The 27,557-nt window shown below is 38.6% G+C and overlaps 1 protein-coding gene across 7 annotated transcripts in view; it reads left to right on the top strand.

Annotated features, from left to right (window-relative positions):
- The window catches only part of ABCC9 (ATP binding cassette subfamily C member 9), a 76,011-nt gene that overhangs the window by 10,565 nt on the left and 37,889 nt on the right, over nt 1–27,557 (top strand). For all 7 annotated transcript variants that reach the window (XM_065627041.1, XM_065627039.1, XM_065627040.1 and 4 more), the window contains 15 exons: nt 651–792; nt 1,167–1,288; nt 2,360–2,526; nt 3,210–3,452; nt 9,695–9,889; nt 12,027–12,191; nt 13,711–13,866; nt 16,190–16,324; nt 17,590–17,752; nt 18,379–18,419; nt 19,408–19,550; nt 21,953–22,061; nt 23,438–23,548; nt 24,479–24,551; nt 26,175–26,280. In XM_065627041.1, coding sequence (XP_065483113.1) covers nt 651–792; nt 1,167–1,288; nt 2,360–2,526; nt 3,210–3,452; nt 9,695–9,889; nt 12,027–12,191; nt 13,711–13,866; nt 16,190–16,324; nt 17,590–17,752; nt 18,379–18,419; nt 19,408–19,550; nt 21,953–22,061; nt 23,438–23,548; nt 24,479–24,551; nt 26,175–26,280 — 2,071 coding nt within the window. The remainder of the gene's footprint in view (nt 1–650; nt 793–1,166; nt 1,289–2,359; nt 2,527–3,209; nt 3,453–9,694; nt 9,890–12,026; nt 12,192–13,710; nt 13,867–16,189; nt 16,325–17,589; nt 17,753–18,378; nt 18,420–19,407; nt 19,551–21,952; nt 22,062–23,437; nt 23,549–24,478; nt 24,552–26,174; nt 26,281–27,557) is intronic.

Raw genomic sequence — 27,557 nt, 5'->3', positions numbered from 1 at the left:
GGTTGCTGGCTTCAGCTCGAAAAGAGTAGGTGCCATCTGAGGTGACGATGCGAAAATGGGCTTCAGCATTGATTTGTTGGTTAAATCAACTGGTGCTGTGCTGGGAGCTTTTTTATGCCAGGAATGCACGGGGCAGGGAGGCTGGGCCGTGCCTGAGGAGCAGAGACTGGGAAATCGTCCCTCAGCATCCCCTGAGACAGCGCTCCCAACCAGGCCTGAGGCAGAGATAACAAATATTATTTCTTTGAACTAAATATATCTCTTTGAGGCCTTATTGGAGGATGCAGCTTTTATATCAGTTGGAAACTTTGCCAACCCTTGTCTGTGGCTGGGAAAGACATGATGACGCCATCACTTAAGATCTGTCAGTCCCTGTTGTGCAAGGGTGAGACTCAGAGATGTTTCTTTTGGTTGTCTCAACTTTGTTCTTGCCCAGGGACCTCTTCCATTTGATTATGATTGTGGGAAGTCTGTCGTCACATTGTCTAGAGTGTCAGATATAAATTATGGGGGCTACATGGCAATTCAAACACTCCTGGGTCATCGTCTTATAGGGCTTCTATGTTGATTATCAACTACTGTGGCGTATGGATCAGAATAGGGAATTGGCTGTGTGATAACTTTCCTCTTTCATTACTATTGTTTCCCAGGCTGGGGAAGCCAGAGCTCCAAAGTCCAGATTCACCACAATACCTGGCTGCACTTCCCTGGACACAACCTGCGGTGGATCCTGACATTCACCCTCCTGTTTGTACATGTGTGTGAAATAGCAGAGGGCATAGTTTCGGATACGTAAGTGAAGGTGTTTGGTGGATAGCCAAGCTAATTGCATTTGTTAATGGATAATGTTAATGTGTGAGGGGCTGACTAGTAAGGCATAAAGAGTTTTTCCAAAAAAAAAGATGGGGCATCATTTCGCGAATGGTCTGGATTTTAATGGGATAAAGGTGAAACGATTGTTCTTGGCACATTGTTATTTTCCTTTCAAGCAACAGCGGCAAGTAAATATTGACAGAAGTAAAAGCATTCACATGGAAAAAAAATCTTTTTTGTGTCTGGGAAAGTCATATTTGTCTTGTTAAATAGATTAACAGAACACCTGGAAATACAACAATGGTGAAAAAAAAGACACCAAATTCACTAATTTATACCTTATTTATTTTCAGACAAATGAAATCTCGCCATCTGCATCTCTTTCTACCAGCCATAATGGGATTTGTGGCTGCCACTGTATCCATAGTCTATTACCATAATATTGAAACATCTAACTTTCCAAAGTTACTGTTGGGTAAGTCTAAGTCTGATATTTATGTACTCTTACAAAACCTAGTAGCTTAGCCAAAGTCAACTTGCTTAAATTGCAGATAATGGTGAAATGCATGAGAATATTAAAAGAGAGAGGGACAATTCTCTGCTCTTTGAACTAGTAGTATTGTAGGAGTATTCGCATGTTTTATAAGGTACACATTGAAAACTATTTTTAAAAATGATAACAAAAGGGAAAGCATAGTATGCCTATTGTATTTCTACCTTAAGCTTTTAGGTATTTTTTAACACTGCTCATTATTTTGAACCAAAATCTTGTCTTCATTCAAAAGGACTGTTTCAAAAGGCCACTTTTAACTGTAATCTGATCACAAACCATCCTGTGCAGACACTGTTGTTTCTCAGCATCCATTGCAGTTGATCCTGAGATTACCCAGTCTAATGAAGAACACCAGCCCTCGCTTTTGCCAAAGTGAGGGGAAGAAGGTTTGCCTTTGAGAAGCTGCTACCTCGTATTTATGGTATCAATCTCAGCCAGGAAGGAGATGGTCAGAAGAATTTGACTAGATATTGCAGGATAATGTTTCATAGAAGTGTATGGTCCAAATTACCCATAACTCAACAACCTGAATTAGCCATTGACAGATACAAAGCAGGATGCAGGATGTAATTACATTATATTAACTCGTTTTCAAAATGAGCTTACCTGCAATAAACTGTGCTTTTTCAGAGGCAATATATTTGTCAAGTTAAGTGACTTTTACTGCATTTCAATAACAAATTTCCCCTTCAGATTATTTTCAATGGACTTTTGTATAATAATTGTGTGAAGACCCACTGTTGTGGATCTATTTGAAAGATGGTGGCCCAGGAAAGAAAATAGTGACCTGGGAAAAGAAAGTGCAAAGCAAATATCTCACACCTGGTTTCCTGTAATCATAATGTGCCAGCCTGCAGGCTGGTAATATAGAGGATCACTATGACTGCATTGAATTAAGCCAGGGAGTATTTCAGTTTGAGAGAGCTAAAACTTCTGCAGCAGTGGTGTAGCTATTTTTTTTTTTTTAATTATGCATGTGCACCGGTTTTACAGCTCTCTTTCTTTACTGGATAATGGCCTTTGTCACCAAAACAATCAAGCTTGTCAGATACTGCCAGGACGGTGTGCCTTTTTCTCAGCTGCGTTTCTGCATCACTGGAATTATGGTCATTCTCTATGGGCTGCTGATGGCTGTGGAAATCAATGTCATTCGAGTGAGGGTATGTGTTTTCTTTATCAGGATCTGAAAGATATCAGTAGTATCTTGGGGATGAAGATGGGTCTTTAGTCCCAGTAACTCTGGCTTTCGTCAAGTTTAGGCCCAACTTTATCTGTAAATAAATGGTTAATTGTATAGAAATCAAATGGGACCTGGCATCTCTTTAAAATGTATGTCCTCAATGTGTCCTCTGGACTTGGTACGTATGTGGGCCTGTACATATGTATACACACAGAGAGTTCATACATATTTGTATAGAGAGATATATGTGCATATTAGTGCATGTAAGAGTTTGTGTGTGTGTGTAATCTATACGGTATATGCTATGTTAATACAGTTAAACTACATATGTAGTGAATGTGTAAGTTAGAATACGTTCTTACCCATGGTAATTTAAAATATAATTATATCCCAAGAGTTCTTTTTTGTTGCTGTTCAGATAGAGATAGGTAGTACTGGTAGGCTACAGAGCTGTGTCCACAACCCATCTTGCTCAATTTCTTGCCAGTTATGCTGTGAAAATGGAAATGCTCCTATTTACACACAAATTTACATTTAAATTCAATGTTTAATTACCTTGAAATGCAAATTTGACACTGTAGTTGTATTATACATAATTTTTACTAAAAAAAGCTGTTCTTAAGATAATTCCTGAGCACATGCTGTCTATTTTCTCCTCTCCAGAGGTATGTGTTTTTCATGAACCCTCAGAAAGTAAAGCCACCAGAGGATTTACAGGATTTGGGGGTGAGGTTTCTGCAGCCATTTGTTAATTTGCTCTCAAAGGCGACTTATTGGTGGATGAATACTCTTATTATATCTGCTCACAAGAAACCTGTGGACCTGAAGGCAATCGGAAAGCTTCCAATTGCAATGAGAGCACTGACAAATTATGTTCGTCTCAAAGAAGCGTATGAGGAACAAAAGGTAACCAAAGATGTTCATGTCACTGTTTGGCCTTAGAAACTATAGTGTCACTTGGAAATTTTTGTGCTTCTATGAAACCTTAGTTTTAGGAACTTTTAACTTAGGACTCGTTGTTCCAAGGTGAAACTTGGCTTAGAAAATTCCAATTAAATGGTTACTGTTTGGCTTTAAGTGAATTTACTGCAGGGGAGAGTTGCCAGATTGAGAGCAACTGGAAACTAAAACCATAAGAGAGTGATCACTTGCTAGATTTCATTTTAAAAGTGAAAGCTTTGTTTAAATCTTAGCTACTTATGGCAACATCTTAAAGTAGAAGACATTCTGTCCGTAGTTTCAGCTGGAAACACTCGTCCTCACTTTTCTTCAGAAAGACAAGTAGCCAACAACACACATTGAGAACAGCCAAAACAATGGTGTCATGTCAACAGTGTTTTAGTCACCAGTCCAAACCACAGCACCATATGGTCTGCCATGAAGAAAATTAACTCCATCCCAACCAGACTGAGTACAAAACCCATGGTTGGTCAAACTCACTGGGTAGGGCGGGAGTTTCCAGAGAAACTGCTGGATGCATTTAGGCAAAGCTATGGCCTTCCATTTGTGCTTAGAGCTGGTGATTTCTGGGGGGAAAAAAAAAAAAAAAAAAGAAAGAAAAAAAGATTAAAAAAAAAAAAAGAGTTGTTTTGCAGAAAGGAGGGAGGATTCAGGAGTCTGACTCTCTGATTTGTACATGCATACCAATTCTCAAGCATAAACAGAGAGAATACAGGCATTCAGAGGCCACTTTGGAAAACGTAGCACGTAGGACAAAAGCATATAAATCCTGCACACACTAGATAAACGTGTTTCCAAGCAGTTTAGAACTGGTTTAGAACTGCAATGCAACCGGAAGCTGGGAGGAGCAGCTCTCTGCTCCCAGCAACCGATGGAGCTGCAGACTCCTTTCTGTGTCCTCTGAAATGAAACTATAATCAGTACAATTTTTTTCTATTTTAATAGATTTAGGTTGCTTCTCTTTCCTTTTGTGGTCAATGCTTACCATACTAGAGACCAAGACCCTTCTGCTTTAAGCAGAAAACTACTGGATAATTGGAATGGAGCTTTTCACAGCAAAGGAGAAGTGCATCTCTTACACCATCTCCTTAGAGAAGTATTTGGTGCCTAAATCTTACTTAAAGAGACCAAAGAATCTTAGGCACCTACATGCCCCAAGGAACTGAGTCTTTGTGGTATTCTTAATGACAGGTGTGATGACTGACTGCAAGCATTTGTCTTGTAGCTCATTGACACCTGCAAATGCTGCGTGTGCCTGCACAAATACGCAACTCAGATGCCAAGAGGCAAGTGTGCTATTGCTCATCTCCATGAACCCAGACATGCAGTGTGTAGCTTCCCCCATCGTGCGTCATGCACATACGAAGACTTTCACAAATGTACCCATGCAGTTGCATGCACCCACATTTATAAAGTTGGCTTACATCAGATTTTTTTGTTTCCATAATTGCTTAAAGTCTTGAGATTATGACAGCCTCTAGCACGTTTGTGCTTATATTCAAAATCAGGCTGTAACCCTAAAGTAAACTGATACTTCATAGATAAAGTTAAAGTAAACCAAAGGGCTGAAACCAATCCAAAGAGCCAGGCACTGGAACTTTCTGCAATTCACTCCCACAGAGAAATGTGATGGTTTGTGCATGCTTGGGCCAGAAAACAGCGAAAGAATTAGGAAAATTCTTCACATTGAAGTGTGGTCTGCAATCTGGAAGTGATGATATGTCACTGTCTCTGTTGCCAAGGTGTATTTTTCACTAATCTTCTGCAGCTGTCAAGGGGAGCCCCTCAGCATCCTCTGGATTAAGTGGGGTTACCCTGTGTGTGCCTGGAGACAGCTCATCTCAGTTGTTCTCCATGGCCCTGCAGAAAGAAGGCTCCTGTTGCTTTCCAAACCCTTGACCATCAATATTCTGTATTGTAAAATGCCTTTGAGATATCTCACATGATGCTGTCTTGCTATCTCTTCTCCATGCTATTGAAAGCAGATTAGGCTCTCTACAAAATAATAGAACAAGGGAAATGAGTCAGGTTAAATTTTGATGACCGTTTTCTCAAAATCACTGTTTTCCAAATCTGTGCTCCAAGCATATAGGAGCATAAGATAGATGGTCTGAGATTAACTTTTTATGACTGCTATATTCTGCTAAAATAGCATATTGCCACTTGCATAACCATGAAGTCTATGAACATTGGATTCAACCTTTGCTTTGTTTTCTTTGATGTCAGTGGACAACTCCTGAAATCCATATTCAACTATTCACACAGAATTTTTCTGGGTCCTGCCATATGAAGTTTTGCCCACTGACATGAGACCTAAGCCAACACTTCTGAGTGACAAATCTGAATTTGCTATTCTCTTCTAGGTTTTTTTATATTTTCAATTTTTCATCAAGCAATGCTTAGCATTATGAATACATTCACTACTCAAAATTCTTTAATTTTAAGTATTTTTTTTGAAGCATCAAGTCATTTAATTCTAATATCATTTTCTTCTGAATTTTATAGAATTTTAAAGCCTGTTATCAGTAATTTTATTACAATATTAAGTAATATAAAACCACACAATGCAAGGCTAAATAACTGGTCATGGACATTCTAATTAACTAACAGTCTGGTAAGCACTATTGCAAAAGGCATTCCAACCCTTATAGTAAGACATATGTAATTTGTTTTATAGGTAGTTTGTGTTTGGCAACATAGCATAACACGGCATATTGTAAGAAAAGAACATAGCATATGTTCTTTCAAATTAGAAGGTATTATAAATCTACAGTTAAAACAAGCTCTTTTGATAATTAAGCTTACTTAAATATGCTGTTTGAGATTTTTGCTGAATGAAGTATTGCCAAAAAAACCACATTGCAATTGGCTTTCCTTATCCCATTATTTCCTGCCATCAGTAAATATGCTAAAAGATGGACATGCTATATTTTTTTGCTTTTCTTTAAAGTCTCCTATAGAATCAGGAATACTTAATCTTGCAGTATTTTTATCATACCTTTCTAAGAATCCTGGAGAAATTCTAACTGTATATAGGAAAGTTGCTTCTGCAGAATAAGCAGTGATGCACACCATATATATAAGGTTAGACCAATGACCTTGAATTCATATATTATCTTTAATACACATTCACAGTTCCTACTATATTAATAAACATTTTAGTTGAAGATAAAGAATTCTTTAATAAGATTAAGAAGATAAAGAAGTCCTTAATGATATAATGAAACTTTCACAGCCAGATTTTAGAACCAATGTACTATATGTGGGTAGTCCTTGTCACATAATTTCCCCCCTCAAAATTTGATCCTATTTCTGTTGTTGCTTGGCTTTTCTTTTGGTTGCTATAAAAGCCAAGCCACATAGTAGTGCATTATACATCATATATTCCAAAATAGGTTTAGCACACTGATATTACATTTAGTTTACCACATCAACACAAATCCCCTGTAATTTGCCCTGATGGTCAACAGATTTTTTTTCTTTTAGGATGTAGTAATAGAAAAAACATTTTTTTAAGTCAAGGACTGTTAGTTTCCTATACCTGCTATTCATGTGCCACTGTGGATTTTACCCATTATGGCAAAAAGAGGAGGAAAGAAAATGTGTTAGAAATCACAGGGACAGAGCATTGCCCTTCAGGTCAGCCTTTCAGCTGACACTATCAGCTCCAGCACTAAGGGAACAGTCAGATTTCCATATTGACTGAGAGTGACCATACAGGTGGCTTATTTTACCAGCAGGTGCCGTCTCACTGCCCTTAATTCAACCACTGAGTGCCCAAGGTAGAGAAAATTACAGTGATTTAAAGGGAGGTGACAAAGACAAGGAAAATCTAAGCAAGTGCCACAGGTGAGAATAGCAGTCCAGCTGGGTTAATTAACAGAACAACAAATGCTAATGACCATTCTAACAAAAACAATCCTTGCAAATTAAAACAAACACCGATATGCAGAGCTGTGTAAACTGATTAAATTCATATTTGTGTTGCTGAAACTCTTTTCTCTCTGAAGTACAACTCCTCTCCTTTTCTGTAACTGGATCATTATTAACATTATGTTTTAAGATCCTTTTTCTCATCTTCCAAAAGGAAAGTATGTCCTTCCAGCCTCCCATGCCCATAAGGAGAATTTCTTGGCTTCAGCTGGCGTCTCAAGCCACAGTGACTTAAAGGGACGGGGAAAATGCAGAAAATAATCATTTTGCTCATGCGGAAAAGCCAGACAGAGCTTTTTGTTTAATTCTTATGACATGGGCCAAACTTTCAGTTTTGGATTTACTGAAACATGCCAGCGGTTGTCAGAGAGCTATAGTGAGTGGTGATTGACAGATCATCCTTCAGCACCTAAATACAGGATAGGCTTGGCAAATGCAACATAATATACTGCAAGCCCATAACACTGGGCCTCAAGAGCCATTGTGGACAAGATCTTAAGATTAGAAGAAAAATCCACTCTTCTTTCTTCCTCTTCCCATGAGATATTTCGAGTAATTTGAAGTCCTGATTAAAAAAAGAAGAAACATCATTGTTTAGCAATAGAGATTACTGGATAATTTAATTTAATGTAATTTAATTTAACTTAATTAGTATTTTTCCAATGAAAACCAAATAGATTTCCAATAGTGATGACAATTATGTGAATTGTAGTAGTAGTAGTAGTGAAAATGGCTATTGAAATAGTAAAATCTTATTAAAGAAATAAGGATTTGCCATTGTCATTTACCAAATTTACTGTTAACTGAATGCCCAGAATAGTATGTGCAATTTTTTCCAAAAGACGGCAGATGTGTTTTCCTAATAAGTTCGCTTAGCTCCTATCAAGCTGTTAAAGTGCAGACTGTTTATCTGAGGAGGATGACAGCAGGCCCTGTAGTGCACTCTGGCTCAAAACCCATTAGGCAACAAATTCAGAGCTTTTTCTGTGGGAAACTCTCGTGAGGCCCTTGTGCTCTTTCCCTCTTCAGAAGAAGCATTTTCATTCTCACCACCTTCTGAAATGTTAGCTCTAATTTGTCCCCATGCTCCTTATTTCTCTGCACTAACCTTCTTGGCATTGGGTATGACCAGCCTGGTCTAATCTCTAGAAGCCCGTAAGCAACTATCCGGCCCTCCTGTACACTTACACGTTTTTGGCATCATGCACATGTTCTATTTCACTGTTGAAGTGGCATACAAGGAAAAATTGAGAAAAGAGGACAAAAGACTCGAGGCAACCAGGCAGGCTACAGACATACTTGCTTTTCTTTCATTAATTTGCTGGGGCAGGGGGCTGTTATTACTGGGCTATACATGAAATGTCTCTGTGAACACTCAAGAGGGCTTGGCTTGGCTTACGACTTGCAGGCATCTGTGCTACTTGAAAAATGACAGATGCTTTTTTCAAGTACCAAAAGCTGCTTCCTGAAGTGCAAGGAAGCACTCTGCAGACCATGGGTCTGCTAAGTAAAATTCTTCCTTCTTTATATTGAAAGGGCCTCAGAAATATCGGAGCTCCACTGACTAGATACAGAGATATCCACTGGTTGGTATTTTAGGGCAAGAGTTGCGATAATGCATAAATTCACAGAACTGAAGCCTAGAAAGGACTGTTAGTTGATTTAATCTTACCTCTCAACATAGCCTGTTACTCTCACCTTTTTGAGCCCAGCGATTAGTGACTGGCTGAAGTATATCTTCCTGGAAGGCATCCAAGAGACAGAAAAAAAATCCAGATAAATTAAATTGAACTATATTCTTGTAGATGTTTGTCCATGTTTTTTCCTTCAATCTCTTTCTCACATCAGAAGCCTTCACTGGATCAAGTGGTTTCACAGCTACTGTGAAAGTCAAGATAACCCATATGAGTGAGGGCTTGAAAGGTCAGACCTTTTCCTGAACGCACATGTGACAAGGAACAACGGCTACGTGCCAGTGCGATTAATCTGTGTTTGCACTCCTTTGTTCGCAGGTTCAGAAAAGTGTTAGGGTTCAGAGGTGGGGAATCACAGTCACCAAGAGGAGGCAGAATTTGAATTTGCTGTGAAGAATGACTGGAACCTGTTGATATCTACAGCTTGTTTCCTACCTCATCTACTCCAAAACACCCTTCAGGAACCATCTGGGCATCCAGACAGGAATGGAATGGAAGTCTCTGTGTAGAGCCAGGGGGTTCTCTTCTTTCTGCACTGATACCTGTTTCTCTGTTTTCCAGAAAAAGGTAGCAGACCAGCCCAATCGGAGTCCCTCCATATGGTTAGCCATGTACAGTGCTTTTGGACGACCAATTCTTCTCAGCAGCACGTTCCGTTACTTAGCTGACTTGCTGGGTTTTGCTGGGCCATTATGCATTTCTGGCATTGTCCAGGGCTTCCAGAATACAACCAATAATACAAATACGACAGAAAAGGTAACCTGACAACATGGATTGAAAGACGTTGGTAGTAGTTCTAGATTTATATCAGGTATTTAATACATCTGGCTGCATGCTTTTTTGTGTCCATGATCACCATTGCTTTATTTCATTGTTTCTTTCAAGGAAATTGAGTATTTTTTTGTGAGAGACAGTTAAGTTATAAACCTGAGTACTGGAAGTCTTTGGTATAAACGCAACACAGGTAGTGTAGGCTTCCCCCAGTTGCCCAGCTCTCTGCCTCTTGATGGAGTCATCCCTGCAGTTGTGGGGAGAAGAGACAGCTTTTCTACTCCTCTTCAACTGTGCCTCCTGTTTTCAGGCAGGACACCTGCTGGTGGTGCCTCAGGGATGCATCCAGCAAGGATGGGTCTGGGAATTTCGCTTAATTTCTGTCCATCTGTCCATTTGTAGTTCATTGACAAGTTTGAGCTCTCTGAATTCTGTTGTCCACTGGGAAGTAGTAGTCACTCCCTGTTTGTTACTGATTATGCTGGCTGTTGCTATGATTAAATGCATTGGTGCATGTGGGAAGGTGAAAAGCATTGGCATTCTTGATACTAGGGATGCACAAAAGATGCTCGTTCAGACCTCATTTCAAGTTTCACTGAGACTGAACTCTCAGACACCACCACTAAGCACTGAGCAAGCCTCTGAAACAGCATATTTTCTATCATAAGAAAAAGAATTTTCTTATGTAACTAGTAAAAAGACACAGGTGAAATTATTTTACTAGCTGATAGCAGAGAAGAAGTGATGAAGAAATTTTCCTACTTCTTTATTCTGATATGGAATCATCCCCATACACTTTAGGCAGTGAGTGTCTTGTACTTGAATGAGCAGACGGGTATGTAATGGAATAACGTTTTCCTCTCCAGATAACACATTTGACTATCATCATTATCCAAACATCATCTCCTTGGCTGCTTGCTCCTGACATTAATTTTCTTGACAGATAGTCTGAATTTGGCTTTAGCCTCTCATTGCGTTGAAGAACGAGACTTTAATTGTGCAGCTTATCAAATAAATCTCTTTATCAACCTTGAACCTCCACGTGTTGGATTTGAGCCACAGTATTAAAAGGCAACGTGTGTATTTATTCCCCATTTTTCTTCATGTTGAACAAACAATATATTTTAGGTTGAAAATTATAATTTCTAGATCGTAAATGTAGGAATCTATACATTTTCCACTTCCTTTATCCTTTGTACTCTTCAGTATAGTTGTGGGGGTTTTTTTAATTTTAATTAACACTGGCTAAAGGGAAGATTAAAATCATTGGAGAACTTGAAACAGCTCTGAGAGCCTGGCTTGTTGGCAGTCACTATTTCTCTTGGATACATTTCGGAATACATTTTCTTTTTAATTTTTGAATTTCGATAAACTTTCTCTTGGTTGTCCTTGCTATCACGTGTTTCTCCTTTAAATTGTCTCTATTCTCAATTAATATGAATTCATTGAATTTTATGCTTGTTCCCCCTTAATTCCTGAGAACCCTATGTACATTGTTAAAGGTCTCTACAAATGTTACTAGAAAATGAAAAAAAAATGAAAAATGAAGTGATTTAAATAAGATTCTTTTTTTTCTCCATTGAGTCATTTAAACTTCATTTTGTGGGGAACACTGGCAAATATATTCTTATTTTATTCAGAATTCACAGGTATCATAGACTATATTTCAGGAAGGAATTGTTTCCATAATATGAAAATTCAACGTAAGTAACTAGTACCATATAATGAAAAATATTTTCTTGCAACTTCTTTATGGTGCAGGTGGAATGAGATTTTTTTTTCTACTGAGTAGCATTTCTGTTCTACAAATCATCAGAATTTGGTGGAGCAACTAAAGATAAGGCAGACATGGTGATCTCATTGTCCCTTTCCAATTAAAACCAATTCATTTTAAAACTGCTAAAACTTAAGATCCTGTCTTTGGAACAGGAGCGGAATATTTAATTTGTGTGCAAATGATTTTGATACATTGGACAGTGAGAAATCTGTTTTCTATAACTTTCCCATAACACCATCAATATTTTTTATTCTAATGCAATGACTGAATTTCCTTGTTTCCAGTGTCTCAAGAACGTACAATCCCTCCTACGCCACTTTCATTGGTTTTTTCCTTTCTTTTCAGGTAAAGGATCCATCAAATTCCTATCTTTCCTCAGAGGAATTTCTCAGGAATGTGTATGTTTTGGCAGTTCTTCTCTTCCTGGCCCTTATCTTGCAGAGGACATTCCTGCAGGCATCCTACTATGTAACTACAGAAACTGGCATCAACTTACGAGGTGCTTTGCTGGTGAGCAAAGATGTTCTCATGATTTGCCAAGAAATCCACTAATAATAGCTCCAGCTTTGTACTTTCGTTTGTCGTCTTCTTTATCTGAAGACCCAGTTAACAATTGTTAGAGAGAAGATATGCATTGTGTTTTTATATAGAAAACTGGAAAAAGTAGTATCACTGACATAGCCAAACTGATGGCAGCAATTCCTTTTGCTAAAAGACAAACTCATCATACTAACACATAGAAGTTGAACACTCACTCTGTGCGTATAAGAACATATCTTTGCAGATGGTGTTAGGTATATGAAGATAACCAGTGTCGTTTTGGCTCTGCATTTGCTTTGTTCATTTGCTGGTGAGGTTACTTCTGCTGACTGTGAACAGAGTCGTCTGCAGAGTGTCTTTGGCCGAGCTATGTTTTACAGGAGTATTGTCCGTGTATCTTTTGCACAGAGCTCTGTGGGATGGGACAGGAGTGATTCATTTCCAAAACCTTGTCTCTAAAACCAGCATCCATTAACCGTCTGTGAAAGTCGTGTTTATGGACTGGAGCCAGCAGCTCCAGCTCCGCACGTGGGTGGGCTGCAGCAGGGATCTCCACAGACCAAACTCCACAGACACCAGCAGCACGCTGTGCAAAACAGAAGCTGGAACTGATGTCTTGCCAGATGTAACTACCCACAGAAATCAGAAATACCACCCCAGCATGGAAGCTCCTTTTTTTTTTTTTTTTTTTTTTTAACCTTTCAAACATTTTCTGCCTTCTACCAGGGCAGATGGTACAGACTCGGTGAAGAAAGAGTACCTGATTATTTTCTTGTGATTTCGTGACTCCCGCTTGACAAAATGGGGACTCTTAGGCTAATACAAAGCTGATGTAATTTACCATGGTTCTGTAGGCATTTCTGATTAATTCTACAGGATCTACCTTGCTCATGGAAAAAACAGAGCAAAGAGCACAAATTATTTTAAAATCTTCCTTGAAGCTGCAATGTTTGATATTCAGTCATAACTGTGAACTGGGTTCACAATATTTGTCTTTAAAATTCTGGTAGATAAAAACCCTGATTAATTTTAAACCCTGTTAAGCTCCTGCGAATTTTATGGAAATAGATGACCAGGTAAAGGAGAGACACCCAAAGCAACACATACTGACCCTGATCAAAACTTCATAGTGTGAGTTTAACTATCTTATCAGAAACAAAGACCTCTTTGACAGACAATGTCAGAGAAAAACAGACTCACCAAAGGTTTATTAAAAAAAGAGCTTTGCCCAGCCTCCTAGATTTTGATGTTTTGTTGTCGTTTTGTTCTATTTTAGGTCTGCATTAAGCAACAAACCTTTTAAGAGGAAACTGAGTTTTTTAAAGTCAGTTCTCTCTCTTGTGCTTTCTCTCTCTCTGTCTCATGTGAGAGACCGGGAGAAGGGCTGTCTTAGGTAAAGACTGATACAGCAGTTTGGAATGTTCTGCACCTACTGTTGTTTTATAATTATAATCATTTTCGTATCTTCCATTTTATTCCTTTCCTCCAGGCAATGATATATAATAAGATCCTGAGGCTTTCTACATCCAACTTGTCCATGGGAGAGATGACGCTGGGACAAATCAATAACTTGGTTGCCATAGAAACAAATCAACTAATGTGGTTCTTGTTCCTGTGCCCCAATCTGTGGGCAATGCCTGTTCAGGTAGAGCATCAAAGTAAGGGTCTGATTTCAGAGATCCTCCAACCTGGTTGAAAAGAGTATATGTCTGTGACACTACTATGAAATCCAGAGAGGAACCTGGGCTTTACACTCATTTGCTAGGAAGACTAACAAGCAGAAACATGGCCCATCGTCTCCTCTGAGGGCAAATAACTAGAGAGGATTTTTTTGAGCAGGATTTCAGTGTCGTGGATGTGGTCTGTGACTTTGAGACAGATGACCTGCCATCCTTACCCTGCTCATATTTCTCCCACTATTGACACTAGTCATTGCTTTTATTTGTGCCATATAGCAGCAGCACAGGCACCTGACCAGCACCAAGTGTTGCATTTACAGTGTCCACTTGTAACTGCGTTTTGTGGCAGGAGCAAAAAGCAATTGAATCCTGCTCAAGTGACTGACAGCAGCATCAACAATGCGCTGTGTGAAATGCTCAGAGGAGCTTTCATCTAAATAAGCTTAGATACTGTAAGCATCTAGTTCTTACCAAATCTGGGAAAGATCTGTAGGAAAATCTGTAGGAAGGAAAGGTTAAAATTATTAATCTGAAACAAATCTTCAAAAGTACTAAACGGTTTAATGTCCTAGGCCATGCTGATTTTCCATGAAGTGTGGACTGCTGTAGCATGTTCAAAATTTTAGCTTGTGGTGGGATTGACATGGTTCTTACCTATAGGTGATCCTGCCAACATTAAACAAATTTAAAAGGGGATAGAAGCCAGTCTTATAGTAGATTTGTTTTGCTGAAATTCCTGGAACTATATCAGATTATAATAGTCAGCAATATGTACTACTACTAATAGAAAAAAAAATAGATTTTGTGTGTCTATTTTAGGGTTGGGTAGGATTTATGGAGAAAAAACCAAAAAGTTTGCATGGTAACTGAAGTCAGTAATAATACAGAGGGTTTCATTTTAAGTCACTGTTTTATACTCAGGTTTATTTGGAAGTATTGCTGTCAATACTTTGAATGTTATTAAATGAACAGGTGGTCTGATTCCTATGGCTAGTGCATTATTATATGTAGCCTAATTCACCACTTGTTTGTCTCTTTAATAAAGTCTCTGTGTCAGCCACTGTAGAAATGTAATGACCCTCCTCACCACTACTGTAAAAAGCTGGTTTGCGGAAGCTTCTGTTGATTTTGCTGGTTCCTATAGTTCACCTTCAGGCAATCAGGACTTGAGATCCAAGGGATGTCCCAAAACCCATAAATTGTTAAGACTGCCCCCTCCATGAGCAAATACTGAATTTATATCTTTCCAGTGTGAACCAATACAGCTATAGCCTGCTGAAGATTGCCTTGATTCTTAGAAAATATACTGTTTATCCACCAATTATGGCCTGCTATCAAGAACAAAAGTTCATTGCAGGATCAGGTCCCCAGTAAGGGCTCCAGTTTACCCCAAGTAGACATTGCTACCTGTAACTTGTATTATTCTACTAAGAAAATGTCATGTAGGTATGCTAATTTGCATTACAGAAGGCTGAAAAGCTAAATAATGCTTTGAGATTGTTGAACTCCACTGATTCTAACTTCTGGTACTGTATAATAAGAAGGCAGATTTAAAGGCAAAACTGACTCATTGAAGAGATAGCAAAAATACAATGTAGGAAACTAGTTCTGTATGCCCTGTTACTGACAACATCTCTATACCATAACGTAGAGCTTTTTATAAAAATACTTATATAGTAGAGCTTGTATTAACACAGGAACCAGAATCATGGTAGTCGCATCAGAGCCATTCCCAGGTAAACCTTTGTGGGAAGTGTTCCCAAACTCTATGCAGGGCTAAGGTAGCATCTTGGTATTGTCCTGCGGAGCTACATGGCATTGACGCACAGGCTCGGGTTTGTGCTGCTCTCAGCACATCGGCATCATGCTTCAGTGCCTTAGTTGTGCCTCTGTCTGCAGTTGACAGAGGACCACTGCAGCAGGATGCAGCTGTGATTCATGACAGTCCTAAGACCTTTGAATACTTCCAGAGTGATGTAAGGAGCTCTAGTGTAAATAAGACTTGAGGCCAGTGATTCTGTAAAATGCCTTGGGGCAAATACGATCATTTAGTGCTCCTTTAGCTCTTTGGAAACCTTCATCTAGAATTAGGACTACTGGGCAGTAATGCAAACTATGCAGTTAATGTCAAAAATAAAGGCTTCTGGGTTCATTTCCCACACTTAGGGTACAGGCTCAGTTGATTCAGACGAATCATTTAACTGTTAATTAGAAGAACTTTTTTTTTTCCTGCTATCATTCTGGCGTATTAAAATCTACTTTCTTCCTATGTTGCCTTTTTCTTCATAGATAATAATGGGTGTGATCCTCCTCTATAATTTACTCGGTGTGAGTGCCTTGGTTGGTGCTGCCGTCATTGTCCTGTTAGCTCCGATACAGTACTTCATAGCTACGAAGTTGGCTGAGGCTCAGAAGAGCACTCTTGTAAGTAAATTATTTCAGTGACATTTGTGATCCAGAAATGAGACCAGGAAACCAGGGGTTCTGGCTTCCATTCTTCTTGTTAGTGAACATTCATTGTGGAAGTTTGGGCATACTATCCCTTAATTCTATTGTCCCTCCCTTTCTGTTTTTCTGTGGTTCAGAATCCCTTACTTCCTAACACTCGTCAGACAAGAATTTGAAATTAGTATGTGGGCCTTGACCTGAGTTCTCTGCAGAGAGGATTTTTCACCCAGCTAGTACAATTTCGTCTTAAATCAGTTCCATGAAAGGGTGTTATTTCAACATTCAGATGTTGTATTTCATGGGATGTTTGCAAACAGTACAAACGACTGATAAATTAGAGGAGGACAGTATTGAAGAATGTGTACAAGCCCCCCCTGAAATGACTAGAGACTTTATGCTCTCACTCCAGGCTTTGGTATTCTCTAACAATCAGCTGGCATTGCTGAATTAAAATCTGTTCTATGTTCTTCAGTGCTGTAAGTTTATATTGCTGTCTAATTTTGTTCATCAATTAGAAATGTTTTCTAATACTTTGTCTAATTTTTAACTTTATTCTCATGGTCTTTGAACTTTTAAAATCAACCTTTGATATTTGAGTCATCAAATATTTAAAGATCCTTGTTATCTTAATATTCAGTAAGCAAGGTATACATACATGGATCTAATATTCAGCACACTTCAATCCTGTTGAGTTGTGCTAATTTATACTGACAGAGGATTTATCTTTGCATAATTTCAGAAATAGTCTGAATTTTTCTTTTTGCTCTTTTCTGAGTTCCTGTGACTCGTATCTTTTATATTATAATTTTAACAAAACCTATGATTACTGTTTTCTGTTGAGTGGCAATTACCTAAATACATCAATAAACATCTCACTTATTTTCATGACCAGTCTGTATGAATCCTGGAATGAATCTTTTATCAGAAATTACATCCATTTAGTCTTCTGTCTGTTGTTACAGACATCACTAACCTATTAATCCAAAGGATTTGGATGTCTCAGTTTATTTTTCTTTTCAGAACAGGGTCATTTAATTTCCCCTCATGATTGTAAGCATTTTAGTGTCTCCAAAGAACATGGATTGTTTTACTCAGTATGGCAACTAAGAGCCTGTGCAAAATCACAAACAAAATTACGAGTTTCCGATGGATTTTACAACAGAAGTGAAGGGAAAAGAGCATTCTTATTAAAACTACAAATCATTATCAATTTCTTATCCTTGTTTTCTTTTGAAATGAAGGATTATTCTACTGAGAGATTAAAGAAAACCAATGAGATACTAAAAGGCATTAAGTTATTAAAGCTGTATGCCTGGGAGCACATCTTTTGTACTAGTGTGGAAGAAACAAGAATGAAGGAATTCACCAGTCTCAAAACCTTTGCTCTTCATACATCTCTTTCCAGTAAGTAACTGGTTTTAGTGCTCAGAAATGGATCTTGTTCTTCATGTCAGCATTCCTCCTAACTTCAATGAAAGTGAGATGCAGCTGTGCCTGTGACACTTTTGTGTGTGCGGAATGTGATTAAAATAAAAAGACATGACAAATATATAACACAGGAACTTGAAAATATAGAGCATGTCTTGTTGATTTTTTCTGTAGTAAGTTTTCTGTCACCTTTATTATGACATCACAATTATGAGTTGCTTTACAGTTAGAAGGCTCCAGATAATAGCAGCTCTGATTGCAACAACAGACAGATTAGTGTCTGAAATAAATTGTATTTTCTGTAATGTAGAAGAGCGAAGAGGGTAATGTTTTAGTTGTGCTGCATAATAATTGTGCACATGAAACTTTTTGTCCTAGTTCACTGAAGTATACAGATGAGATAATTCCTTGGCTTATTTGTTTATATGTTTAAGATCTCGCTCTGTCATGGAAGGAAATTTGTTCCTGCAGGGCATTTTTCCTTTGAGAATTTTAAATACTTGAACTGGAAATAACTGGATTCTTCTAGTGCCATACAACTAATTGTAAAACTGTTTTTTCTTATTTCATATACTCTGATGCCCACTTTATCTCTCTTTCAGTTTTTATGAATGCAGCCATACCAATAGCAGCTGTTCTTGCAGTAAGATATGTTTTTTTCACTTTTCCTTATAAAAAGGGAGAGAAAAATAGGGGGTTGGGGCTAAGAAAGAAAGGACACCTTTGTTATTATATGACATATTCCTCATAAAACCAGCAGATGAGTTAATGTGTCCTTGCTAACTGCAGGATAGCATGACACTGGAAGTACCCATTCCCAGAGCTGGCATTTCACCAGCTGTGGTTTGGATTGGTAAAAAACAAAAACAACAAAAAAATTGTTTTACTATAAGAAATGGTTTGGACTAGATAATCTCCAGAGGTCCCTTCCAACCCTAACCATTCTCTGATCCTGTGATAAAGAGAAAAATCACTGCAACTTGAAAGAAGATCCATTTTGAGAAGGTCTCATTTTGAAGGGATTTTGGTGGCTTTGCTTTTCTATTGTCTAGCAGCGAAAATCATTCCTGTTTCAAAGTGCAATATAAGACACCATTTCAGTATTCAAGAAAGGGTACTCTGCAGTTTAAGGAGAAATAAATTTTGCTTGTCTTCTGGCTAGGTTTAAACTTCAGCCTAATGCACTAGAGGAACTATGGCATGCCAGTCAGTAAAGAATCTTCATAGACCAGATTCTGAGGGCATTACTCAGAGTATGCTGACAATATGTACCAGAATTGGGTAAAATATGACCATAGTTCCGCATCTATGGAAAAAAAAAAAAATTAGATTCTTACTGATTTTTTCTCGGTTGTGTGTTTCCTCCAGACCCTGAAGTCTATTACAAAACTTTGCAAAACTGAATCCTTTGATTTTACAACAAAAAGTTTTTCATTCTTAAATGTGTAAATCTCTTGAAATCACTGGCAAGTTTTAAAAATCTTTTTCACTTTAATAAAAGTTTACTGGGATTCCCAATAAATTGAGGTATATAGTTATTGGCCTTAGTTAGACAAAATATTTTGCTTGCTGTCCTTGTCCATCTTTTTCAAGAGTTTTTATCCTGACATGCTCTCTTCCTGATGTGACAGACCTTTGTGACTTACGCGTATACCAATGACAAGCCACTGCAGCCTGCCCAGGCCTTTGCATCACTGTCCTTGTTTCACATCCTGGTCACACCGCTGTTCCTGCTCTCCACTGTGGTTCGTTTTGCAGTCAAGGCTATCATAAGGTAAGTGGCCTTCTAGTTTCTCTAATTCTTGAACACCTACATTCTGCAATACAACAGGGAACATGCTGTAGGAAAAGTTTGTTTCTACCTGCTCACATGGAAGAGGATTAAGAGGTGGGACTCAGATGTTCACAAATGTGAGAAAAATCAGAGTAATCATCTCTTTTTACTGCATGATACAGGGACAAAGAAACTTTCCACTCATGTTATAATTTCACCAAGTTTGGCAGTCCAGATTCAGAGCTGGACTGTCCTTCCTTGAGCAATGTTCCTCTTCTCACAGTGCTGCCACCCACCATCGCTCTCATCCAGTACTTTTCTGGGATTTTGTCCACACAGAGGTAGATGAGAGACTGGCCCGAAGCTGCCTAGCAAGACTGGCCCTGAAGATGCAAGGAAAAGCAACTGGCTTAACTCTGCCACAAAGAGTGCATTGTGCTTTAAGTGAGAATTTGGTATTGTCCTGCCTCTCATTGACTAGCACTAGCATGGACTCTCTTAGGAAAGAGACTGAATGGAGGAAAATTGGACGCTGAAGGAATAGTTTCTCAAGGGATACTGAGCCTGAAAACACTTCTCTTGCAGAGGAAATGCTGTTACCCTGAATGACACTAAAGACACAAGAGAGGAAGCATGGCAAGACAGACATTTGGTAGTTTAGTTTTTGAGGGTTAGGCATCTGCATGACAGGACAGCAAGGAAGTGGGCACGAAGTGAAAAACATTAAAAAAAAAAAAAAAAAAAGGAAAATGATCTAATAAAATGTGTTGCTTCATCAGAAACTTATATGTTCCAGGCATTTCTTTCTGCAAATAGCCTGACAAAACAAATTCCTTTATGCTAGGCTATAGAACACTTAATCTCAAGGGAGCTCGTTGGTAGTAAGTCAATTTCAGACTTTTGGCTGTTGCTTCAGTGGTCTGTAGAGTCATGGTCACGGAGCAGTTACGTAGACATCCACACTGCCAAGATGTCCCAAGAGGCACAAACTGACACCTGACTGGCAGTAAAGTGAGAGACGCCAAGCACTAGCAGGATGTGAAGACTGAACTAACTTACCACCCAGAAATATAGTTCCTTCTTGCCAAGACTGAGGCACGTTGGCAAGGTATTGCATTGCTGCTGCCACTGCCTCTTTTTGGTGGGTAACAATAATAACAAAGAGCAGTCAAGGGGACTTCAGAAACCACACTGACTTAAAAAAATAATAATTAAATAGGGTTTATTTTTATCGAAGCAGCAACATGGCCAGATTATTTTCCCTAGGTTGAAAATTATTTCTGACTAGTGGAAAATCTCAAGTCTCCTTTATAAAGCATCCCAGCCTCTACATCTCTGCACTATGTTTAGCAAAGGCCTTGTATCAAAATGGTGTCTACATCTTCCTTAGCACTACTGGCCATCCCTCAGGACATTATTTAAAGACCATATTTGCCAAAACAAACTCTACCCTTTGGCAAACTTATTTCCTAACATCTTTCTCCTGTGAACATCATGTCCTCCAAGTGAAGAATTAAGAATGTGTTCTTGGCCACTCTATGGCTCTGTCATCAATCAAATACATGTATATGAGTATGCATTCATTTGTGTTATGATTAAGTGCTTATACTTTGGTCAGAATCTCCATTTTAATGTAAAGAGTAGTTCTAGTACCATGAAAGCTTTTGAGGGTATCTGGCCTCATTCAAATGCAAAGTAGTGGTTGATGTCTTCTTAGGCAGATGATCAGAACGAGACCTCTTACCTTCTACAAGAAGAAAAATTCCCACTTGATGCACTTGTGTAAGTCTGACATTCTGATATGGGCATTAGACATGTAAATTTTCCTTTCAAAAGGGGAGATAGGAGCAAGTATACTGCTAGGAGGAAATAATGAAAATAACAGTACTTTCTTGCTAGCCAGTATCTCTGTAGCTTAAACATTTATTGATAATTTCATGTCTGCGCTGATTTGTGCAGTAGTCAGGCTTGTTTGCATGCAGTGTATGCAAAAGCTGAGTTCAGCATGCATGCACCATTGGCGTTTTCAGAGGGTGTAGGTGCGTGAATGACAAATTTATGCATCCTGACTGTGCATAGGCAAGAGAAATGCACAGAAGAGATAAGCCTGCCTGGATGGAAACCATTCCCACAGAGCTCTAGTGGCACTCACATTACCAGCTTTCCTCTCTTCATTCCCAGCTACCAACACAATATTTAATTATTTTAATCTGTCCTTCTTCCAGGTAAACATTTTTTCACTTGCCATCAGGGTGGTAGACCGTCCGATAGGAAGCCAAAAGTATCCCATGAACTTCTTTTGGAACATTTCTGATACCTCCTGCTGGCTGGACTGCACCAAAATGAAAATGTACTCGTGGAAACCTGGGTTTGTTTAACTCACTGTCCTGTTTCCTTTCAAGTGTACAGAAGCTGAATGAGTTTCTCCTGAGCGATGAGATTGGAGATGACAGCTGGAGAGGTGGGGACAGCTCTGTAGCTTATGAATCCTGTAAGAAGCACACAGGACTTGTAAGTTCTGTTTTATGACACTGCATTTCAAAGTAGAGAGGCCGTATAGCCCTGTACAATACCAATGGACTAGCTGATAGGGCTTGGGAGTTTTGGCTTCTAGCCTGACTGCAACATTGACCAGTTTGGCCTCTTCCATGTAGGGATTTCTGTGTTTCTACAGCATGAAGGATCCAGAAACACATTTAAGGATTGCTGAAGTGCCAGTAGGAATAAAAATCCCATAACACACCAGCACATTTACATAGGGCTCAAATTCAGCCTTCTTAGTTTCTATGAATTACCTAGGTGCATTTCCTGTGGTTATAGGGTTTGTGCTGCACTTCGCCAGTACAGCCCCTCGTATGTTGTGCATCTTCAGGTAGGACTGATTCCTGCTTTAGGAAATTCCAAATTGGAGGTAGCAAAAAAACGACCAAACTTTGTGAAATAGGAATTCATTCCAAAACTTGTTTTCGGAGTGCTATGATTCTATGATTTGGGAAAAGATATTTTTTCATTTTGTCATTTTGCGAAGGCTAGATTTTTCCACTGTTTCAAACTAATTTTTTTATCTGAAATGTGACCGAAACTTAAAGATGGCAAGAGAAAGAAAGGATTAGCACAAATTAAGTTTTATTTTGAGCTGAATTTAATTAGTTTGTGAACCTCCAACAACATTTTCCTTGTTTTTCTGGCTTAACAGGAAACAAAAATGAAATTGTTACAGAATTTTATTTTACTTCTCTTGTCTACCTTTTGCCCAGCCCTGCAGAGAGAAACAAAGTCTAGATGATGGGGAGAGGGAAAAACAAAGGTAATATCTGTAAAGGTTAAATCATTCACTGTAGACAGGCCAGTTCTAAGGAAGCACTAAGATTACACAGATTCAGCTGAATACTGTGGCACTTACAAAACCCACAGGTAGCTCTGAATGAGCTAGCTCCACAGTCACTATAATGCATCACTGAGGTACTCTGCACAAGCTAATTCGATATGCTTCTTGCTCTTGCAGCCATTCTACTTCCAAAAACCAAACTGGTAACTCTGCATGTCATTACACTGTTGACACAGCTTTTTCTGGAGCTACTTCGGGTAGGGCAGACTTACCTAGTGGTTTGAGGAGCATGTTAGAGCAGAAATTTGGGATTTTTATGCGTGGGAAACCAAAATCAGGAAGGTATTTCCTGTGCTTCAGTTAAGGTTGTTTAAAACTTTACAATACATGCATCTCAGTAGTACGTCTTTATTATCACACATATTGAAAAGCACTGGTTTCTTCTTGTGACCTAGAATGGTGGGAGGAAAGGGAATGGATTGCCTGTTTTATAAGGGAACCAAATGGTGTTCTCTGTTGAGAATTCCAACTTTTCTCCTTTCTTCATCTCACCGCGTAGCACACCAAGGCCATCAACAGGCGACAGCCCTTGAGGTATCAGCTTGAAAGCTATGAACAGCCGACAAGGAAGCAAACACGTCCTGTGGAGATAGACGATACCGCAATCAAGGTGGTTTGAAAACATCATCTCATTCTTTACAAGGTGCAGGTCCACCTGCAACACTTCTGGATAGTGCCTAATTGCTGCTGTTCTTCCCAAGGCAAATTGTCCATTGCAAGAACAAGCCATTAAGTAAATTAGCACTTTAGCTAAAAATAAAGTGAGAATTGGCTTCAGACCAGGTCTTTATAGTGATTTCCTGTCTTCTCAGGAAACAGAGACATCATGAGTCTAAAGTAACAAAACCTAGATAATCTGATGTGCAGAAATACAGATATTTTTAGACTTTCCTTTCATGCACTTTTCTTTCACTCTTAGAACCAAAACTCAAACTTTTGAGGGGGTTTTTTTGACATTTATTATGACATATCATTTATTATGATATTCTTTTAAATCACGTTGGCCAACTTTTCCCCACGTATGTGCTCTGTGCAAATAATGCTTCATGGCCCTGTCAACTCTAAAGGAAGTATGCACAAAAAGGCTAGGGTCCACTGGGGAACATTTTCCTTATGTCCAGCATAAACCTTGTGAATATTTAATTTGTACTTTGGGAATCACAATATGCAGCAGGATTCATTCCTTGATAAGATATGCTGCTTAGATTACCACCTGTGAGGTCTTGTGATAATTGTTCTTAGTCTTTAATCTTATACTTGACAGAGTGGAAGTATTTGGTAAATTCAAGTTCAAGTTCAACTCATGATCATCCCTTTATTGCATTTCTTACAGTATATATATTTGTGTATATAACTTTCCTTATTCACAAACTTTTCCGTGTTTCACAATCTTTACCAGCCTAACTTGCTTTTTTCATATATGAGCACACCTCACCATGTTTATTAATCATGATTTATTTTAGTAACATATTTAAGTCCAAAGTAGACATTATGTTTTTTCCCCTCGTGTGTTTACAGATCTGACGTAATTTTTTTGTAGGTGACCAATGGATACTTTTCATGGGGAAGTGGTTTAGCTACATTGTCCAATATAAACATCAGAATCCCAACAGGTAGGATAAATGCACACCTTAAACATTAAATATGTGATACCAAATTGCAACTAATTCAATTTCTTGATGTGGCAAAAAGCACAAAACCACACATTTAGATTTTTATAAGAAAAAATGAAGGTTAAAATTGTATACAAGGTCATGAACTGCGTTGGTCATATAACTGTATCATTAATGTAAAGCACTATAAATAACAAATTACATGGGTTTTGAATACCTATATAGTTTATATAGTTTTTATAACAGCAGGAACATAGTCAAGAGTAAGAATAAATATGAAAAAGTTTATTACAAAAGAATCATTATTATTTTTAAGAGACAAAAAAAAAGTAAGAAGGAGAACTCCAGACTTGTTCAAATCAAGGGTCCACCTAATTCAGTATTTTACTTCCAGCAGTGATTTCCAGTGGGTGCACAGGAACACAGCAGTCATATATTATACTTCTGCTACCATTCTTCAACCTTACAGTATTCCAGTTCATAACTATTTTCATCTCAGAATATTCCTTGAGCCTCATGCATTTTATCTGTCAAGAAATCCTCACTGAATTTCTTTCAATGAATGTCTCTTTGTCCAGATGATCTCCTGTAACTTCTTACATCCTCGATGCCTTTTGTCTAGGAGTTTCATAGATTTACAAAACATTGATTTGCTTTGGAAGACTTACATAGCAAGTGCAAAAAGTAGCAACTTCTTCTGATTATTATTATTATTGTAAAATTCCTAACACTGTTGGTATTTCATGTTATTAAATAATATTATATTTTATTTCTGTATCCTATCAAGTACTTAGTTTTAAAATACCTTATTACTTTAGTTAGACATATCTTAGATATCACAGTTATTAAGTAATTCCAAAGAACTATACATAATCCCGAAGTCTATGTAATTTGTTTAACTGTAGCATTAGGTGTCCTATACATGGACGAACACTTCTTTGTGCTAGTCCAATGCGTGTTACAACACCAGAAGAAAGTCTTTGCTCTAAGGAGTTTACAATCTAAGGGCATGGGTGTGCAAGGTTGGTGAGCCAGTCTAAGAGTTTACCTCCTTTAGAAGGAATGACACCATTCACTCGCCAGCTGGTGAGACGCTTGCCTGGCTAATGTGCTCACTACCACAGTTAGTGAGTTCGATTAGCTTATGGGAAGATCTGAGAAGCAACATTGCCACTACAAAGTAGGACAGATGTAGGAAAGTGGAGGGGCGGGAGGAAGGAGGAGTGCAGAAAAGATTAATGGATCTTCTTTCAGTTGTAGTCACTTATTATGTTGGCCCAAATTTTCGTGGAACCCCAGACTGAATAATCACTCCCCACTTTCTAACATTTGACCCTAAATTACTTTCATAAAGTAACATACTCCCACAAAATGTATGATAATATATGTCAAAGCAACAATCTCATTCCTTTGGAGACTGGTGTGTACTTGGACTGTCCATTAATGTATATTTCTATAGATGAATACATGCAATACCACCGATTTACCTAGTGGATGCTAAGTAATTTAACCAATTACTACAAGTGCTCTAGAATTGGATCCAATTGGGCCTTGTGAACTTAAATGAAATGGATTGTTTCTTGGTTTTCTTTTTTGAAAATGTGCTTGTTATTATTACCATAGGTCAGATGACAATGATTGTGGGTCAAGTTGGCTGTGGCAAGTCATCGCTTCTCCTTGCCATATTGGGAGAGATGCAGACGCTGGAGGGAAAAGTTCACTGGAGCAAGTATGTTTCATATAGCTATTAATTGCTGCATTCATTTAAGAAGGAAGTAGTTGGGATTTGCTGCGAGAAATGTAGACTTCATGTCTCTGAACTCCATGTTAAGTGATTATCATCACCCACATCCTCTCTGCAAGGCATCACCTGGAAACTTATGAAGGATTTTCGTTGATGTTTTGTTCATGGTTCAGAGCAGAGCGTCTCAGGAAGGGAAAGAGGCTAATCTGGTGATTAATATCTAATATATTGGCCCTAGCAAACGACCTGAACAGAAAGCACATACTATTCCTGTTATGCAATAGTCTTCTCTGGAGGGAGTCAGCTCTGGATTTATGGTACTCACTGTAATTGAGGTCAGCATCGTTATGCTGCTACTGTACACACCTGTGAAAGCGTGACAGGCTGGAGCTTCTTCAGTCCAGTGATATGTGTGGGTTACCAGCATACAGAAAAGGCTTTCTCACCCAGTGATGCTGCTGCTAGCAGGGGAAAAAAACAAACAAACAACCAAACCAAACAAACAAAAAAAACCTGCGAGCTTTTTTCTCTTTCCCTGGTATCTGCCCAAGCCTCACCTATGGAAGTCCGTGTTCCTCTTCGCAGTAACTTGTTCAGAAAGCAGCCTGAGGACACCAAATAAGTCAAGAGCCAAGGCTCTGAGGAAGCTGTTGCTGAAGAGGAAACAGCCTGTGGGGTCAGGCCTTGGGATCCACATGAGTTCAGACCCAGTGAGTGCCAGGCCGCGTGGGGCAGCGACCACTCTTTCAGCCCAGGCACGGCAGAGGCTGTAGAAGGGACGTGCTATAACCCCAAGACTTGTTCTTCGATTTTAAAGATCAGTTCTGTTTCCTTAAAACTACCAAGCCAAACTCCTCTTTATTAGGTTTTTGAGAAAAAATGGTGAATTTTGTGACAGAGACCAATATTTTTTTGCCACATCCCTTTACTAGTAACCTCCTTTGTCGTCTTTTTCTTACAGCAATGTTGCAAGCTGGATATTTTTGCTTTTCCTGTGTTAGTATGTATGGCATTTTCAGTTCTCTAGCCATATTTCACTGTCTGCTATTCTAAATGTATGATCTCACAGGAGTAGCAGGTACAGTTGGAGCCAAGGCAAAGCTTAACTTTAGTTTCATTACATGCGAGTTTAAGCTTCGAAGGAAGAAGAATATGTGAGCTGCCACAGTTAATTTCTTTGAGACATAGAATGAAGATTCTGACATCATAATCAGGCATTTTTTTCTGAGTAGTTTAAGAAAATACAAGGACTGAGTAGAGCA

The sequence above is a fragment of the Caloenas nicobarica genome, chromosome 1 (genome assembly GCF_036013445.1).
Source record: "Caloenas nicobarica isolate bCalNic1 chromosome 1, bCalNic1.hap1, whole genome shotgun sequence".
Taxonomy (NCBI): Eukaryota; Metazoa; Chordata; class Aves; order Columbiformes; family Columbidae; genus Caloenas; species Caloenas nicobarica.
The sequence above is the reverse complement of the archived record's forward strand: the minus strand, read 5'-3'. Positions and strand labels throughout refer to the sequence as shown.